The following is a 15,548-nucleotide window of genomic DNA, read 5'->3' on the forward strand; positions in this document are numbered from 1 at the left end:
TAGGTAGAAAGTTAGGAATATGTCAGTGTTGTTCTCTTCCAGGTCTTCAAGATCTCTGCCAGTAACCTGTTCTTTTTTGGGGGGAGGGGAAGGCAGTACCAGGAATTGAACAGGGGCACTTAACCGCTGAGCAACATCCCCAGCCCTATTTTGTATTTTATTTAGAGACAGGGTCTCTCTCAGTTGCTTAGCGCCTCACTTTTGCTGAGACTGGCTTTGAACTTTTGATCCTCCTGCCTCAGCCTCCCAAGCTGCTGGGATTATAGACATGCACCATTGAGCCCTGCTAATTTATAATGCTTTTATTTAAATACAACATCCTTTTAGGAAGGGCTCAGCTATTCCTCTGTCACTTTTATTTCTCAAGGCATGTTGTAATCTCATCCACATTCTCGTCTTGAAGAATTTATAATTACTTTAGTGATTTCTTTGAAAAGACTGTATTTGGGGATGGAATCATAGTTCAATGGTAGAAACGCTTACCTAGCATGTGTGAGGCTCTGGGTTCAATCCCCAGCACCACCAGGAAAAATAAAAAAAGAGGAAAAAGAAAAAATAATTAAGCTAAAATGTATTTTGATGAAAATAATAGTAAAGTTGTGCATTAACTTTGAGAGGATATACAAGTATATGATATTTAATCTTTCTACCTGGGAATATGGCATTTTAGTTCATTTATTAAAAGGTATCGTTCACTTGTTATAGACTTTCATATTATAACAATTTTGCAGATCTTTTCTATTTTAAATTTCCAAAAATATTTTCTGTTTATTATTTTAAAAATAATGAGCCCAGGGGCTGGGGATGTGGCTCAAACGGTAGCGCGCTCGCCTGGCATGCGTGGGGCGCTGGGTTCGATCCTCAGCATAAAAATAAAATAAAGATGTTGTGTCCACTGAAAACTAAAAATAAATATTAAAAAATTCTCTCTCTCTTTAAAAAAAATAATAATAAACCCATATTTTCAAGCTATTTTTCCCCAACTAATGACTATTGGTATATGAAAATGACATTACTGTGACATATTTCTCTTTTACCAAACTACTTTGTTCATTAAAAAAAATGTAGCAGCGTTTCTCTTGATTCTATTGTACTTTCCAGGCATGAAATCATTTGAAAATACTGACATTTTTGTTTGTTTCCATCTTACATGTATTTATCTTATTGCATCACCAAGGAAATTTCAAAAACAATGTCAAGTAATAACAGTGACACTATAGTACAACCACTCTGGAAATCAGTATGGAGGTTCCTCGAAAGACTAGGTATGAAACCACTACATGACCCAGCTAGCCTACTCCTTGGTGTTTATCCCAAGGAACTATAGCATACTATAGCAATATGTGCATTCCCGCATTTATAACAGTGCAATTTACAATAGCTAAACTAGGGAACTGGCTTAGGTGTCCATCAACAGAGGAATGGATAAAGAAAATGTGGTATATATGCACCATGGAGCTTTACTCAGCCATAGAGAAGAACAAAACTATGACATCTGCAGAAAAATGGATAGAACTGGAGAACATTATGTTAATAAAAATAAACCAGACTCGGAAAGCCAAGGGTTGTGTTTTCTCCTCTACGTGGAAGCTAGAGAGAAAAAAAGGGGGAAATCTCATGAAAATCGAGTAGACCAGTAAAGCAGAACATATGGACCGGGGAGGAGAAGAGGTAAAGAGAAGGTACTGGGGAATGAAACTGACCTAAATATATTACATGTGTGTATGAATGAATCACAATGAATCCTACTATTATGTATAATTATAAAGTATCCATCTAAAAAATAATAGTGACACTGGACCTTTTTGCTTATTTCTTATTTCTGAGTTTTTGTTTGTTTTTGTTTTGTTTGGGGCAGTGCCAGGGATGGAAACCAGAGCCTTACACATGCTTGGCAAGGGCTCGTTCCTGAGTTACATCCCCAGCCCAATCCTGAGTCCTTATAGAGTCTCTCTAGTTCAATGCTGGCTTTGCTCACCATAGATATCTCACTAACACTGAATCCTTCTCTGTTGTTGGTTTAATTACGATTATGGTTTCTACTATTCATGAATGTTGAACAGCAGCATTTTCCTCTATAATAATAAGTGGAGAAAAACCAAGTATGGACTTTCTTCTGCTCTCCTTTGGGCAGCAGTGACTCACCACAATGGCCCTGATGCACTCAAGGTAAGAAGTTCTCTTCACGCAGGTGACAAGGGGACCATCTGCTTGAAAGACTTTCTTTACATTATCGCGGAAACTGGAACACTTAGTGTCCTCCTGATCCGACACGGTGCACCATCTTACAGTTTTTTCAGGAACAGCCACACACAGCCCTAAGGGAAAGAGAAGTAAGGGGACCACAGCATCACTTTCCTCTGCTGGCAGAAGTCAAAGACAAGATCCAAGTTAGTTGGATGGGATACACACAAATTGGACTGGCAGCCTGGCTCATGTGAATTCATAGGGCCCATATCTCTGCTTCTGTCCTGTCTCTTGGATTAAAAAAAAAAAAAAAAGCCAAAACCCATCCCCCAAACGCTAAACAAAATTAGCATTATAAGACGGTATTTCCTCATCCCCATACATCCCAAAGTATTGAAAACAAAGACTCAAACACCATACTAGGGTTTTCAGACAGCACTAAAAGGTAAACAACCCAAATGTGCCATCAATGAATGATTAGATAAACAAAACGTGGTTTGTCCACATAATGAAATATTATTCTGTCACAAAAGATTGAAATAGTGCTACAATTTTTTGGTTTAATAAAAACCAAAAAAATAGTTTACAATTTTTCTCTTTTTATTTTGCAATAGTGTTAAGGATTAAACCCAGGGCCTGATGCATGCTAGGCAAGCAATCTATCGCTGAGTCACAGTGAACTTCAAGAACATTACGTTAAGTGAGCCAGGTGCGGTGGTACACACCTGAAATCCCAAGGACTCCCAGAGCTGAGGCAGGAGGATTGACAGTTCAAAGCCAGCCTCAGCAAAAGCAAGGTGCTAAGCAGCTTAGTGAGACCCTGTCTCTAAATAAAATACCAAATAGGGCTGAGTTCAAACCCTGGTACCCACCCACCCAACACCTCCCCCCCAAAAAAAAGAAAGAGAGAAAGAAACTTCTTGCCTCTGGATAGAAACCTTGGACCTGGTAATTTAGTTTTAAACTTAATGTTGGCTGTTGTAACCTTACATGGTAGTAATTGCAGGGTCATTAGAACCAGTGCTTATTTATCATTTGTACTTTAAGCTGTAATGAAGAGCATTACAAAGGCAAAATGCTGTTTATAAATCTGTAGTATTTGTACACAACCTTATTTTCTTTTATTTTAGATACACCTTTATTTTAAATGAACTCTAGAGAACAAAAGATACAATAAGAACAGTGAGCTCTTTGGTTGGTTGGTTTGTTGCTGAGGATTGAACCCATGGCCTTGGGCATGCTAGGCAAGCACTCTGCCACTGAGCTAAATCCCCAACTCCTACTTTTGTTTTTATGAGCCCCTAGATGTCAGGCACTGTGCAAGTATTTTACCATCTTCTAATGTTCACAATTGTTTCTGCCATTTAAGTGTTTTCGAGACGAGAAATAACAAATGCTGAGAGATGAGAGATGCCCAATTACCTAAAACAGAGTCCCATGCCAAAGGTAGGGAGGGACAAATAGAGACCCTCAAAATGATTGGAAAAATCTTCAAAAGTAGCAACCAAGGTAAGAGCAAGATAGGGAATGGAACTGTACAGGCTGTGTGCCCTTGTGCAGAATATCAAGATGGGGCCTTTTTTGAAAGTACGGTTACCATTGTGTTTATGTTTAAAAAAAAAATGAGGAAAAGATTAAAACAGATACTTCACAAAGAAGTAAAAGAAATGGCCACGGTTATATTTTGGATATGAGGTGTCCTCCAAAGCTCCTGTGTTAATGCAGGAATATTCATTATTGAATAGTCTATTCAATAATGATTGGATTACAAGAGGTGTAACCTAATCAGTCCATCCTAGTTTGAGTGGACTGACTGGGTGGTGACTCTAGGCAGGTGGGGCATGGCTGGAGGGGTGGGTCACTGAGGGCATACCTTAGAAGGGTGCATCTTCCCTTCGGCCTCTCCCTTTCTCTGTTACCAGCTGCCATGAGCCGGGCAACTCTCCTCTGCCATCCCCTCTGCCATGACGCTCTGCCTCACCTTGGACCCTAAGTAATGTAGCGGACCAACCATGGACTGAACCTCTGAAACTGTGAACCCAAAATAAACTTTACTTCCTCTAAGTTGTTCTTGTCAGCTATTTTAGTCATAGTGACAAAAAGCTGACTAACACAGATACTAAGAACATGAAAAGATGCTCAACATCATTAGTCCTCAGAGAACTCAAACTTGAAATCACAGTGAGATCCCACCATATACTATTAGACTGGTTAACTATGAAAAGACCGATAGCACCAAGTGCTAGCAGGAATGGGAACAATGAACTTCTTCATGTATCACTGAGGTGAATGTTAAAGTGAAACACTACTTGAAAAGTTTAACTTACTTATTTTAGGGTGAAGGACAGAACCCAGGGCTTTGAACATGCCAGGCAAGCCCTCTACCACTAAACTACACCTCCAGCTCCTAAGTGTGGCATTTTCTTAACAAGTGAACATAAATTTGTAAAGGAACCCTCTTTAAAATTAAAAGATTTAAAAGAAGCTCTCAGCCTGTACTTTTTAAGGAAGGTTGGGAGCCTATACTTTAATTTTTTTTCCCTTGCCAAGCTCCATCTTATGCTGAGAATGTGAACTGCCCCAATATCCCAGTGTTGACAAACCTCAAAAAGTGATTTACAGCCAGGCGCGGTGGCACACGCCTATAATCCCAGCAGCTCAGGAGGCTGAGGCAGGAGGATTGTGAGTTCAAAGCCAGCCTCAGCAACTTAGCAAGGCCCTCAGGAAGACCTCATCTATAAATAAAACATACAAAGGGCTGGGAATGTAGCTCAGTGACAGAGTGCCCCTGGGTTCAATCCCCCATACGCACCCCCTCAAAAAAAAACTGGATTTATAAATATAACACTATGTGTATTTCTTGTTTTTTTGTTCTCAATCATAAGATTCTGATGCTACTTTTTCTTCACCAATGGATTTCTCTTACTCCTAAAGTGGGTGAGAACTGAGTCCAGCCTGTTGGGACCCCCACAGTCAAGCCTTTGGCCAAAGGCCCAGGAAACAAAATTAGCTCCCCAGATGTGACAGCGCCATCTGGTGGCATCTCTTAGATAAGATTTCCCAGAGCTTCACGTGTGGGCAATCAGCCTTGGATGAGAAGCAATTCCTTATGAATATCTAGGTTTTCGAGGGGGCGGGGGTAGGGGAGTGAGGGATGACTTTCTTTCTCTTTTGGGCCACTGATGACTGTCCTCACCATTTTCACCATTTTTTGGTGACGTATAGAAATGAATTTTTCAGACAGTGCATGGTCCTTTTCTTTATCATTTGAGCCAACTGGGGGTTCTTTGAGCCATCTGAGGCTTTGGCCCTTAGTGGACAAGTCTTGATTTTGAAAAATTGTGATGTTAATTTTCAGGGGAGGGGCATAACACATATGAGAAAAAACAAGATATTTGGAGATTTCTTTTAGTGATTCACATGGAAATGGAAAGTGCTGATTCTATCGGAAGCCCCCTGGGGAGAATTTCAGCTGACTGGTATCTAAAAGCTGCACTCTACACCAGCTTTATATTCTTTTTTATCTTTCAGCTTGGTTGTTGGCTTAATAGAAGCTAAAGAAGTTTGATGGCTGGCAGCAACTGTCCTTTTGGGAATGTACTTATAGGACAGTCCCCAGACTGTGAAGATGAGATTCCCTCTTGGTGACTCTAGATGACTAGGACCTTGATGGAGGTGTCAGGCCACTGTCCTATGACATGCAGCAGTCTCAGGATTCCATTTCAAAACATACCCTGTTCCTAGGTTTAAAGGAAGTCTAACAACTCATCTAGGAGGTTTGTACATAATGGGGTAGTCACCCTGCACCTTGAGCATCCCCACACCCTTAGTGTTGAGGGCTTTCCAGAAGATAGCTGGTCCACCAGTGACACTCTGGGAAGGAATCCTTGTAAACATCACATTTGGAGGGGTGGGGGTGGGGGACACCAGGGGATTGAACTCAGGGGCACTCAAACACGGAGCCATATCCTCAGCTGTATTTTGTATTTTATTTAGAGACAGGGTCTCACTGAGTTGCTTAGTGCCTCACTTTTGCTAAGGCTGGCTTTGAACTTGCAATCCTCCTGCCTTAGCCTCCAGAGCCACTGGGATTACAGGCATGATATATATATATATGATATATATATATATATATATATATATATATATATATATATATATATATATCATACATACATACATATATATATCATACATATATATATATCATACATATATATATATCATACATATATATATATATATAGAGAGAGAGAGAGAGAGAGAGAGAAAGTAAATGGACACAATACCTTTATTGATTGATTGATTGATTGATTGAAATTTTAGATTGATTGATTTTTATGTGGTGCTGAGGAGGATCTAACCCAGTGCCTCACACATGTTAGACAAGCACTCAACCACTGAGCCACAGCTCCCGTCCAAATAGCACGTTTGGTTGACCCCCAAAACACCTCCCAAGCACTGGTTCTTACTCCAATCACCAGATAATCCTCTAACCAAATGAGTCCTGAAAACAGCACTGGACAAAGTTTAGTTAAAACACACCAAAGTAAACTGCCCCCGATGTATATCTAGAAATAACTTTGAATAAGATACCAATGGCCACTTCATTTTTGGCAGGAATTTCTTTTCTTTTTTTTAGCTCATGTTTTTTTTTTTCCCCTGATGAATTCACTTTTGGTTCTGTGTGCTTAAACTAATATTGTTTTGTTTTCTTTGGTGGGAGGTTTTTACTTTCCTTATCGATGTTGTTGTTTTGTCTTGTTTTCTGTGGCTGCCTTTACTAAGAAAACTGGTCATTCAAGATTACTTGGAGGATAATTATTTCAGCTAGTCCCAGCTGGAATTGGGACATCAAAAAAATTAATGCTCAGACTTTTTTTTCCCCCAAGAAAGGTCAAAAGTTGTTCTTTGTTTTTTTTTTTTTGTTTGTTTTTTATTTTTTTAAGTCAAGCTATTGCCATTTAAAAATTTTGATTCAAGGATTACATTAGACCTGCAAATAAAAATCTTGAAGTTTAGCCACATAACCAACCAGGTGGCCTTGTTTCAGTGTGTCATAAATATAACTTAGATCTAACTGCTTATAAACCTGGCAAATTTATATTATGGTATTGCTTTGTCTTATGACTGAAATTTTAACATAAATAGATTTCCGACAAATGAGTTAATTTAAATTTGTTGGGAAGATAAAGACTGAGATGAGTTCATAGCTTCATATCTTGCCGGCTTGCTCAGCCAATTAGGATCACATTTTTCTCTCTTAGATGTTTAAGATGCGACACTGCTTTCTGTGTCTCAAATACAGCAACTCGTCAGGTTTCTCTTTTGTCAAAGAAATAACTTAGAGTATTGACTCTGCTTGTCTGATATCTCAATTTTCATAATTTTAAAATAACCTAAAAATAAATGGGGTAAATATAAATTGGATAAATATTTATTAATACATATGATAGAGATAAAACGTTGGAGTCATTTTAAATCCTGGGTCAATTAAAATACGAGTATAGCAATGGCTAAGTATAAATTCAAGTACTCTTGTCTCCTTAAAAATCTACAAAAAGGTAGTGTACTGGAACCTACTAAGTGTGTTTCATAAATTGTTGGTGTATAGAACACTTTGTGTTGTACCACCAAGAGATTTCTGCTCCTTTACTAAGTTTGAGAACAATACTTCTAGAGGGCTAATAGACATGAACACTTTAAAGTACACTTTCATCTAGTATAGCCAATAATTTGGGGGGAAATGAGTTTTGAACTATAAAAAATTTTAGATGATTGAGGGTCATATTTGTTCATAATTTTAAAATGCCCTAAAGTCAATAATTTATAAAAGGGCAACTCATTCAATACTTAATTTGTAAAAAGAGCCACCATCTATTTAGGTAGTGGTCAGTTTTGGGGGAAGATCATTTTGTTTTTCTGTAAAGATGCATTAATGAAGACTATCTCAGGCAGAATTAATAGCTGAAATGTGCTCATTTAATGTGACCCTTGGACAGCAGTCATCAGAGAGACCAGAGAGGCTTGCCCGCTTCTCTGCAATATTGGGATCCTACTTGGAGGATAATTATTTCCCTATCTAGTCTCGCTTACATCAGATTCTTAGAAACGTAGTTTTTAAAATCACTTTTTGTCTTACAGCAGATACTTGAAAGATTCAGAACCAAAAATCTTGGGCTTTTCACATCCCACATATCTTGTGCTTTGAATGATGTGCAGTGCTTGCATCCACATATGGCTTCTGTAGTTTGTCTGGAGCAGGGACGTGAGTATGTACACACCATTGGTCAGCCAGGCACAGGCTGTGCACACCTGGAATCCCAGCTGCTTCTGTTGGGCTGGTTTAGCCAGAGTCCCCCTTACTCCTGATGTTACCTCTTACAAGATTACTAAGACTTAATTACTAAATTATTACCCAAAGACGCCCCCCCCACTCTCATCTTTGGCTAAAATTCCCACTTGCCCACACTGTGTTCAGTTGAGCCCAGAGTCTCCTCCAATGCAAAATCCCACTGTCATGGTTGCTGGTGACTGCACCTGTCCTGTTGATCCTGAATAAAGTCAGCTGTGCTGTGCTTTAATAAGTAGCACCTTTAACGAAGGGGAGTAAGAATCAGTAACACTGAGGCTCAAACTGTTGTTGGGGAGTGGAAAAGGAAAAGTCTTCAGAATAAACAAAAACCACGGCAGCCAGGTGCAGTGGTTCAGGCCTATAATCCTAGCAGTATGGGAGACTGAGGTGTGAGGATCACAAGTTCAAGGCCAGACTCAACAATTTAGTGAGGCCCTAAGCAATTTATGGAGATCCTGTCCAGATAGATAGATAGATACATAGATAGATGCATAGACCAATGGACTGAACAGATGGAAGGACTGGGGAAATAGCTCAGCTGGAGAGCACTTCCCTAGCATGTGTGAGGCTCTGGGTTCAATCCTTACTACTGGGGGGGGGGGGGAAATCATTCTACAAAAACTTGGGAATTCACAAATGAGGTTATACACTAAGGTTAGACATAAACTGAGTACTAAAGAAGTTTATAATAAAGTGTTGTTTAAAAAGAATTGTTTAAAACATTGTCAGAATTCTTTTTTTGAGGGGGTTACCAAAGACTGAATTCAGGGGCACTCGACCACTGAGCCCCATCCCCAGCCCTATTTTGTATTTTATTAGAGACAGGGTCTCACTGAGTTGCTGAGGGCCTCACTTTTGCTGAGGCTGGCTTTGAACTCAGAATCCTCCTGCCTCAGCCTCTGAATCACTGGGATTATAGGCATGGGCCAATATTAGCAGAATTCTAAAGTTTAAGATATTTAATTTTATTTGATGTTTCTTTCCTTATCTTGGGCCTAAAAATAGGTTTCTGGGTAGCCTAAATTCATAATGGCCTAAGAATTACCAATCTGTTTTTGTTGTAAGTTGATCATATATCCGTGCAATACTTTCAGCATAGAATGGCACAATATGAATTTCTATATTTATTTCTCCTTTTTAGTAAAAAAAATGAATATGTTCAGGTTATCAACAATCTATCCCTAAAATGTTATTATTATTTTTTATTTGTTAATTTCTGGTACTGGGAATTGAAGCCGGGGCACTTCACTACTAAGCTACATACCCAACCTTTTTTTTTTTTTAATTTTGAGACAGGGTCTTCCTAAATTTCTGGGTCTGACCTTGAACTTGCAATCCTCCTCCCTCAGCCTCAAACTAACTCACTGAGAATACAGGCACAAGTCACCGCACTTGGCTAAAAAATGTTTTTAGATGAAAAAGAATTTTATATGCATAAAATGAGATTTTTCTCCTAAATTAAAATGGCTAAATTGTTCCAAGATGAAAGGCAGGAACAGAACTAAAGATCTAAGCAAATTACAGATTTTTTTTTTTTAGAGAGAGAGAGAGAGAGAATTTTTTAATATTTATTTTTTTTTAGTTTTCAGCGGATACAACATCTTTGTTTTCGTATATGGTGCTGAGGATAGAACCCGGGCCGCACGCATGCCAGGCGAGCGCACTACCGCTTGAGCCACATCCCCAGCCCCAAATTACAGAATATTTACAAAGGATAAATCATAAAGAGGAGATTTATATGCAATTAAGTTAATAATAAATAAGAAAAATTCTTTCTAGAGAAAATTATTTATAATTATCTCAAAATTTAACAAACCAATATAAAACCAGAATCTAAATGTTCATCAATAAGTGAATGATCCACAAACTGTGGTAAAACCAAACAATGGCATAGTACTCAGCAATAAGAAAGAATGAACTATGACATATGCAATCACATGTATCAAAAATTGTTTTGGATTGCAAAATGATTATACTGAGTGGGGGAAAAAAGCCAAACACAAAGGACCATGTACTATATGATTTCATTTATGTTAAATCTTACAAGACACAACATTTATCATAATGGCCAAAAGTGGGAATGGCTGAGAAGGGGTGGGGGCGATTTGAAAGTGTTGAAAATGTTCTTTATCTTGATTATGATGGTAGTTGCAATGGATTGTTATATTTGTCAAAATTCACTGAACTGAATATATACTTTAAATGGATGCATTTTCTTATATATAAAGCATATTCAAAAGAAATGATGGGGGAGGGGTGGTAATAGGGATTGAACCCAGGGCTCTTGTCACTGAGCTACATCTCCAGTTCTTTTTACTTCTTTTGAGACAGGGTCTAAGTTGTTAAGGCTGGTCTCAAACTTTGTAATCCTCCTACCTGGGTCTCCTAAGTCACTAGGATTATAGACATGTACCACTGCACTGACTGATTTTTAAGCCAGGAATGGTGGCTCACACCTGTAATCCCAGCAGCTCAGGAGGCTGAGGCTGGAGGATTACAAGTTCAAAGCCAGCCTCAGTCATTTAGCAAGGCCCTAAACAACTTAGCAAGACTCTAACTCAAAAAAAAAAAAAAAAAAAAAAAAAAAAATATATATATATATATATATATATATATATATATATATATAGGCTAGAAGAAAACAATCAAGAACTTGAAGAGACAGCCTACAGAATGGGAGAAAATCTTTGCCACCAGCACCTCAGACAGAGCATTAATCTCCAGGATATATAAAGAACACACACACACACATACACACAATCAATCAATAAATGGGCAAAGGAACTGAACAGGCACTTCACAGAAGAAGAAATATGAATGGTCAACAAATATACGAAAAATGTTCAATATCTCTAGCAATTAGAGAAATGCAAATTAAATTAAATTCCATCATATTCCAGTTATAACAACAATTATCAAGCATACAAGCACCAGGGCTGGGGTGGGGCTCAGTAGTAGAGCGCTTGCCTAGCATGTGTGAGACACTCAGCACCACATAAAAAATAAAATAAAGGTTATTGTGTCCCCCATAACTAAAACGAATATATTTAAAAGAAGAAGAAGAATACAAGCAACAATAAATGTTGGCAAGGATGTGGGGGGGGGAAATGTTCACTCATTTATTGTTGGTAGGACTGCAAATTAGTGCAACCACTCTGGAAAGCTGTATAGAGATTCCTCAAAAAACTAGAAATGGAATCACCATTTGACCCAGTTATCTCACTCCTTCATGTATAACCAAAGGACTTAAAATCAGCTTACTACTGATTGATGCACCCACATCAATGTTTATAACAGCTCAATTTACAATAGCTAAGCCATGGAACCAATGTAGGTGCCCTACAACAGATGAATGGATAAAGAAAATGTGGTATATATACACAATGGAATATTAATCAGCCATAAAAAAGAATGGCTTTATGACTTCTGCTGGTGAATGGATGGAACTGGAGACTGTTGTGCTAAGTGAAATAAGCCAATCCCCCCAAACCAAAGGTTGACTGTTCTCTCTGATATGTGGATACTAACAAACACTCAATAAGGGAGGAGAGGGAAGAATAGCAGTTCATTGGACTAGACAAAGGGGAATGAAGGGAAAGGGAGGGGAGATAGGATTAGGAAAGAGTAAAAAAAAATGTAAAGACTATAAATAAATAGAAAATCAATAGAGTAGAGGAAAGGGAAGAGAGAGGGAGGAGGTGAGGGAAAAGGGAAGAACTGGGGCTGAATTAGAGCAGATTATATTCCATGCTCTTATAATTATGTTAAGAAACTATAATATTGGGGCCGGGGTTGTGGCTCAGTGGTAGAGTCCTTGCCTCACATGTGTAAGGCACTGGGTTCAATCCTCAGCACCACATAAAAATAAACAAATAAAATAAAGGTCATCAACACTAAAAAATATGTTTTAAAAAAGAAACTATAATATTATATATAACTAAAATGAACCAATAAACATTAAAAAAAAAAAAAAATCTAATGGCTGGGGATGTTGCTCAGTGGTTAAACTCCCCTGGGTTCAATCCCTGGTACCAAAACAAAGAATTAAGAGAAAAAGAAGAAATTATTTTTAAAGGAAAGAGAAAGAAAACCTGGGTAAGCCAGCAAAGGGTGGCTGGAGTCCAGGAACCCAGGAGGGTCATTAACAGCACCCTACCCCTCGCTATCTGATCATTGAAAGAAAGGTCAATTAGCCACTGCTAAGAAGAAGTCTTCAGACTGAAAAGAAAGTTGCTGGTGGCCACCTGCTCACTAGGTAGAGGAAGCTCTTGAGCCCCAAAGGCAGGCCATATGCCTCTCCCCTCAGTCTTTTCTGTTTAAGCCACTTGGATTGCTTCTTGGTCATTTGCCACAAAGGACAACGTCATCCTGTTAAACTGGAAAGCTGAGCTTTGAGGAAGATACATCCCAGGCTCCTTCCTGACCCAGTGGCCCTGCGGGGATGGAGCCCAGAGGGACGTCTCTCATCTCCCATTTGTAAACACAGCGAGTTGGGGAATTGAACTTTTGGTCAGTGCCTGGCATTGCCAGGAGAGGAGTCAGAGGAAGGACAAATGCCACAGGCCCTGCTCAGGAGCGGTACCCAGCTGAGTCACCTCGTTGGCTACCTTTCCAGCCTGCCGGGTCCCAGCCAGAGCTGGGCTCCCTGTGTGACCTCATGTGGCCAGTTCAGGGCCAGGGAGGGGTCCCGCACACCACCTGCCCTTCCCTTGCTCTGCCCGGCCCGGGTCACCCCTCCCCCAAGTCAGATGCCCTAACCAGAAACTTACTGATGACAGCCTGAGACCGGACAGGACTCCCGGAGGACAGAAGCTGCAATTGTTGAGCCCCAAGGGCTCTCACCTGAGGCTCTTCCTCACAGTTAGTCGCCCAGCCAAGGGCCCTGGAAGAGCCCTCCCTCCTCCCTCTGGCATTTCTGTGCAGGGTTTTCACCTATGCCTGGACCTCTACCTGCCTCCAGACACCCTTTTCGCATTTTCACAACTCCGTGTTGTGAAAGGACAATGTTTACCAGCACAGAGAGGTCAGCCCAGAGTCACACAGCAGTGAGAGAGGCAGCTGGATTCATTCAAGAGTGATATCTTTCTCCCCCTTTGGCCCACAGGCTGTAGGATTCCGCTGTAGCTGACCCTTGCTGTCTGTCACCCGGTGCCCTCCGCAGACCACCCTCCAGAGCAGGCCCCTCCTCTGGTTCCCGGTGCGCACTCACCCAGGGCCCCCGCGCACAGCAGGGCGCAGATAGCGAGCCTCATTCTCCGCTGCGGGCGCGCGACACGGTCTGGCACCCCGAGCCTGGGTCCTGCACCCCGAGCCTGGGTCCTGCCTGCTCTACCAGCCCAGGAGCCGGGTGGATCCGCCTACTCCGAAAGGTTGGGCACAGGGCCATCGCCACTCCCTCCTTCCTCCCCCGGGGCAGCGGCCCAGCAGCCTGTCCCACCCTTATCTAGCAGTTCCTAAAGGTCTCAAAAGCCACGGACTCCTAGAGGCTGGGGGACATCCTCAGGATGAAAAACGGTGGCCCCTTCTTTTAGGAAAGCGTGCCCACATATACACAACGTTTCGCACACATTTTATGGGAATTCTCAGACTCACAAAGCGTCCACGTAGACCACTCCAAGGTCCTCCAGGAAGCGTCCCTAAATGGCACTGCCCCTGCATCCCTCTTGTGCTGAGAGGTCAAAGTCAGGTGGAGCGCGGACCCACTGGAGAGCTGCTACCTTGCTGCAGCTCGACCTTCCTCAGATTTGTGACTTCTGCCTGAGGACAGTCAGCTAAGTTTAAGTAAAATTTAAAAAGCTTTCTAATAAAGTGTGGATCACGTGCATAAAACTTCACATAACCTAAGTGTACAGTGTGATTAATTATCACTGGGTGAACGCACCGGCACAAGCAGTCCGCGTATCAGGAAACAGAACATCAGCAGAGCTGGGACAGCCAGCCTGTGGGGGCCCTTCCTGTCACCACCCATCTCTTCTCCTGCGGGTTGTTTTGGCTTCTAACAACATACGCCTTAATTTCACAGCTATGGAATCCTACCATATGTACAGTCTTGTATTTGGCTTTTTTGATTCAAGATTACCTTTGTGAGATTCCTCTAAGCAGTTGTGCCCCGGGGAAGGTCATTGATTTTTCAGCCTCTCTTCCACTCTATGTGATGAAGGCTATAAATTTCCCCAAAGAATTCTTTTTTCTTGATACGTTATAACCTTACGACTATTCACTTCAAAATAGATTCTGGTTGGGTGTAATGCGCACCTGTAGTCCCAGCCCTTTGGGAGGCTGAGGTGGGAAGATCGTTGGAACCCAAGAGTTCTAGACCAGCCTAGCCAGTTCCTATCTCCAAAACAAACATACAGATATTCTCATTTTCATTGTGACTTTTTTATTCAACTCATGATTTATTTAGAAATGTACTGTGTGCTGTGTGTGGTGGTGCACACCTGTAATCCCAGCAACTGCAGAGGCTGAGGCAGGAGGATCCCAAGTCCACGCCAGACTCAGCAACTAGAGTGAGACCCTATCTCAAAATAAAAAAATAAAAATAAAAATAAAAAGGGGTGGGGATGTGACTGTGTAGTTAAGCACCTCTGGTTCAATCACCAGTATAGGAAGGAAGGAAGGAAGGAAGGAAGGAAGGAAGGAATTGAGTGATTAACCAGATAACCTACTATAACCACAAAGTCCTTTGTAAAATGTGGAGGGTGAGTGGGTAGCATCTCAGTGGTACAACGTTAGAAAGATTCTCTCATCTCTGGCTCCAAAGATTGAAGAGGATGGGGCCACAAGCCAAGAAATGTGTGCATCTCTAAAGATGGAACAGCAAGAGACAGTCTCCTGCAGAACCTCCCAAAAGGAACAGAGCCCTGCTGACATCTTCTCTCTCTCTCTCTCTTTTTTTTTTTTAATTTTTACACCTTTATTTTATTTATTTCTTTATAAAGGATCAAACCCAGGATTTCACACCCAGTGCCTCAAACTTGCTAGGCAAGCACTCTACCGTGGAGCC

The 15,548-nt window shown here is 40.8% G+C and overlaps 1 protein-coding gene across 1 annotated transcript in view; it reads right to left on the bottom strand.

The window, feature by feature from the left end:
- The window catches only part of LOC114091421 (inhibitor of carbonic anhydrase-like), a 57,211-nt gene that overhangs the window by 26,480 nt on the left and 15,183 nt on the right, over positions 1-15,548 (bottom strand). Inside the window, exons 3-4 of the mRNA XM_071614936.1 lie at positions 4,415-4,452; positions 2,146-2,318 (exon numbers count right to left, since the gene is read on the bottom strand). Of these exons, the coding sequence (XP_071471037.1) occupies positions 2,146-2,318; positions 4,415-4,452 (211 nt within the window). The remainder of the gene's footprint in view (positions 1-2,145; positions 2,319-4,414; positions 4,453-15,548) is intronic.

The sequence above is a fragment of the Marmota flaviventris genome, chromosome 8 (assembly GCF_047511675.1).
Source record: "Marmota flaviventris isolate mMarFla1 chromosome 8, mMarFla1.hap1, whole genome shotgun sequence".
In the NCBI taxonomy this organism is placed as follows: Eukaryota; Metazoa; Chordata; class Mammalia; order Rodentia; family Sciuridae; genus Marmota; species Marmota flaviventris.